The sequence below is a fragment of the Micropterus salmoides genome, unplaced genomic scaffold, assembly GCF_014851395.1.
Source record: "Micropterus salmoides isolate LMB-PRFRI ecotype aquatic unplaced genomic scaffold, ASM1485139v1 Ms_hic_scaffold_12, whole genome shotgun sequence".
Taxonomy (NCBI): domain Eukaryota; kingdom Metazoa; phylum Chordata; class Actinopteri; order Centrarchiformes; family Centrarchidae; genus Micropterus; species Micropterus salmoides.
In genome coordinates this window covers 28,237,884-28,242,367 of record NW_024040263.1, presented here as the reverse complement: position 1 = coordinate 28,242,367, position 4,484 = coordinate 28,237,884, and the positions used below count along the sequence as shown (strand labels likewise).

Here is a 4,484-nt window from a genome sequence, read left to right as displayed (position 1 = left end):
CTAAAACAGAATTACCACAACTCTTTTCTGTATCTTTCTGTCTGGCTGCAGCGCGCCGGAAACAGACCATAACGGTCTCTTAGAGAGCCGGCCAGGAAACGAGCTGTGCGCTCTTCTCCTACCCGTCCTCCGCTCCTCCACAGAGCCCAGTCATCATTACCGGGCACCGTGCCTTGCCCCCCCTTCCCTCCCTCCCTTCACTGTTTCTACTTTCACTCTCCCTCCCTCTTGTTCCTATGTGCGTCGAGAAAGTCTCCTCCTCTCACAGAGTCTGAGCGCACGTCTCCAACCAGTCTTTACGCGCGTACAGACTCTCCAAGAGAATCCCCTATGGTCGGCCCCTCCCCTTTCCGTTTCTTGCCGCCCTCATTCATTCATGACCCTGGATCGGTGACGTAGGAGATTCCACGGTGCCCACTGCCGTAGGCAATATCGGGATGCTTGAGTATATATGGGACACTGGTAGCCATCAACCGGCACACTCTCAGTCGCTCCGACTCGGGAACCAGGGCATCAGCGGAGATAGCAGGCTTTACTTCGTCCTCTTAGGCTAACTCGCTTTGGGCTTTGGTTCAGGATGGAAACCTCTTCGATTTTTCGGAGCCGACGATGCTCCATCATGCGCAACTGCAAAAGTAAGTTTCTTTCTACCTTCTTTGGTTTTGGATACCACACTTAGCACTGCAGACATAGAGCTAACGTTGCTTTTCATTACTTGTGCAATAAGTTTTCAATCTAACAACGCTTGAGATTGTTTGATATATTAAATGTAACATCCAAAATGGATTGAAGATTGGAAAGAGAACTCTGTCGGAAAATTGCTTATTTTATGACTTATAATAGTCAAATTGCAGGATGTAAAGTGTAATAAAGTAAGAACATTTTATTGACTCTAAGAAATAGTTGCTACTGCATGTTTTGACAGAAAACCTCTGTGATCATGCTGTGCGTAATGGACGGTGCATGTATGGTGCTTCACTTATTGTAGAAACATGAAGCTGTAAGGTGTTCATCCTGTAATTCCAGCCAAAACACCAGCGCATACATGCAATAATAGCAACATTAACAAAGAGTTTTAACATGCAATACAAAATAAGCGCATCCATTTGGAGTATGTTGATGCAATGTTTAGCAACAGATGATTCCAGCACCACGGACAGCACCCGCTCACCTCCCGCTCTCCCTGCTCTCCTCTAGGCGGTCTCTCCCTTTGGCTGGTGGTGTGGCTGGTCCTCGGCAAGCCAAGTCCGGCATCGGCGTGCCCGCACCTGTGCGTGTGCTACCCGACGCCCATGACTGTGAGCTGCCAGGCGCAGAACTTCACCGCCGTCCCGGTCGGAGTACCCTATGAGTCGCAGCGCGTATTTCTCCAGAACAACCGGATCACGGAGCTTAGAGTTGGCTCTTTTGGCTTTGGGACTCAGGTAAGAACGAGTGGGGTAAACGGCATTTGCAGGAAGGAGAAGTTTTAGGCATGGAAAAAGTTTTATTTAAGCATGTTTTAAAAACATATTCTTCACATTTAAAGTTATTGTTGTGCCCAGCGAGAAGAATAATCACCGTTCAATCGATGTGTTTGCTTGCATCAGGTTCTGTGGCTGTTCTCCAACAACATCACGTGGATTGAGGCAGGGGCCTTCAGTGAGCTGAGGGACTTGGAGGAGTTGGACCTGGGGGACAACCCCAATCTCCACAGGCTGGAGGGGGGAGCCTTCCGCGGCCTAGAGAAGCTCCAGAGCCTCCACATGCACCGCTGCCGGCTCACTGCCCTGCCCCATGACATCTTCCACAAGCTTTACAGCCTGCAGTTCCTCTATCTGCAGGTAGGGGGCAATGGAGGGACATACAAATGCATGAGGATAACTGACACACAGTTAGATACACACACATAGACGCACACACGCGCACACACGCACACACGCACACACACACACACACACACACACACACACACACACATAGTGGCCACCCACACATACACACAGCGTCACAAATGTCCAGGTTCAAGATATTACAAATATCAGTGTGTCTGTTCTTTTCATGCTAAACCCCTTCCCTTCTCTTCTTTTCTTCCTTAGGAGAATAATCTCCACTTCCTGCAGGACGACATCTTTTCTGACCTCATCAACCTGAGCCAGCTTTTCCTGCATGGCAACCGTATCCGCACCCTCTCAGAGAACGTGTTCCGTGGCTTGGTCAACCTCGACCGCCTTCTCCTCCATGACAACCGCATCAGACAGGTGAACCGCCGCGCCTTCCGCGACCTTGGCCGCCTGACCATGCTCTTCCTCTTCAACAACTCCCTGGCTGAGCTGCCCAGCCAGACCCTGAGGGACACGCAAGGCATCGAGTTCCTCCGCCTCAACGCCAACCCCTGGTCCTGCGGCTGTGAGGCCCGCGCCCTGTGGGAGTGGTTCCGCGAGGCCCGTGTATCTTCATCCGAGGTAATCTGCGCATCCCCTTCCACCCGCCGTGGCCAGGACCTCCGCTTCCTTCGTGAGATGGACTTCGCCCTCTGCCCCCTGCCAGACCCCGGCTCCATCGCCGGCTCCACCACCACCACCTTCAGCACCAAAACCCGCTGGTGGTTCCACAAGAACAAGCCCCAGTCGTCCACAAAAGGCGTCTTTGAGAAATCTTCGGAGACTGTCAAGGCTGGTTTGTACGGGAAAGGCCCTTCCACAAGCACCTCAGTAGTCAAGTATGAGATGGGGGAGGAAGAGCTGGCGCTGCCCAAACTTGACCCAGAAGAGTACTGGGCAAACTACGGCAACGAGGACTCAGGTGTCACTGTGCGATGCTTCGAGCTCGAATGTCCACCTGAGTTCGACCTGCCTCCATCTTCTTCTTCTCCCTCATGCTCCTCGCCCTCTTTCCTCTCACTACTGGCCCTTTCTGTTTTCAGCCTCTGCCTCAACCTCCACCTGCTATTCGGCTGAATCTGACTCTTAGTACCACACCCCCTTTCCCTTCCAGCCTGTTTTAAAGGCTGTGAGGATCCCTGTTACACTCTCTACACCCCCTTTGCCCACTTTTGCTGTAAGCCATTCCTCAAGGCGCAGCGAGGGAGATAGGGGGACGGTTAGATTCTGAATCTACCACCTACAGGGCTTAACACTTTTCAGGGCTGCTAAGAGTTTTTCAGCTGTGATATATATCAACAATACTCTACAGGTATGGCTTTCTGTGTCTCACCTGTATGATGAAGTTATGATTCCCTGCAATCAGGGCTATGAGGGCTGAGTCCATCACCAATATCAGTGTGATTTGATAGCAGTTGTGAATGATGTTGTCACCTCAACTTAGTTAGAACTACTAGTGCTATTAATGCATACAATTAACTGGCTGCTATGATTGCTACAATTACTGTTAGAATCAGTACACAGTAATGACAACACGACACTTAAAGTGTCATGTAAATAGGTATCTCTTTTTGTGAGTGTTCAAATTGATCCAGCACAATCACTTTCATCTTGATCTGGCAAATACCACTTCTACAGGACAGAGCACGATGCACAGTGGGGGCTGCAAGTTTCCTATGAGAGAGAAGAGAGGAAAATATACTGTGAAGCTTGGAGGGAGGGAGGGAGGGAGGGAAAAGATAGAGAGGAATACAGGGACATCAACAACAAAGGAAGGGTGACAAGGAAAGTGACAGGGAGAGGAAAGGAGGGGATTTAAAGAAACAGGATTTGAAAGAGGAAAAAAGGAGGGAGGAGGGGATCAGTGTTCACGCAGCAATAAGAGGAGAAGCCGTGAGAATGCAGCACAGACAGTGCTGGCAGTAGAAGCAACATGAAGGAGAAAAGTAATAAATCCACTCATCAGTAGTTGTTCCGTTCATCCAACTGATACCATCCACCATTTTCTGTAAATATGGTGTTGTTTGTGACAACCACAGCGAGAGAATGCTTCCTGTCAGGAAGCCAGAGATTTTAGTTTTTTGATGTCTTTCTGTGACATATTGATATAATGTGTAAAGATTGTTGACTTGGATGCAGATGAAGAGCTTGATAAAAAGATACACAGAATATTTCCTGAATCATGCTGTCTCATGCTTTTCTTTGGGCAATATTTGCAGAATTTATTTAAAAAAAGGTATTTAGTGTGCTCTACATGGTCCTTTTGGGTTGAACGCAAAAGCAAATAACTAATGTGGGACAAAACAAAAACAAAGATTCACCTAAGAGTAGCAGATTGCCGCTGTGTGACTAAATCTGACTACAGTGGACTAAAAGGACTGACCACATGGATGTGATGTCACAGCTAGAGGCCTTTCAGAATGGCTCTGGCTGTGAATGGATTCACAAGCTGGCACCACTGCGAAAGGCAAATACGTCATTAGGTTTGTCACGCCACTGACTCATCGGTGGGCGATGCCAGATGGACAGAAGAGGTGCAAATTGGCTGATTTGTAAATACACCAAGAGAGCAATGAGAGAGTCTGGTGGAGCTGGAGACAAATTAGGGCTACCACATTGACA

The 4,484-nt window shown here is 48.9% G+C and overlaps 1 protein-coding gene across 1 annotated transcript; it reads left to right on the top strand.

The window, feature by feature from the left end:
• Nucleotides 1–309: 309 nt before the first annotated feature.
• On the top strand, nucleotides 310–3,572 carry rtn4rl2a (reticulon 4 receptor-like 2 a). The gene is given in 5 exon segments (XM_038712699.1): nucleotides 310–525; nucleotides 528–635; nucleotides 1,198–1,424; nucleotides 1,590–1,823; nucleotides 2,079–3,572. Coding segments are annotated over 5 exon segments (1,518 nt in total). The 5' UTR covers nucleotides 310–437; the 3' UTR covers nucleotides 2,940–3,572.
• The last annotated feature ends 912 nt before the right edge of the window (nucleotides 3,573–4,484 follow it).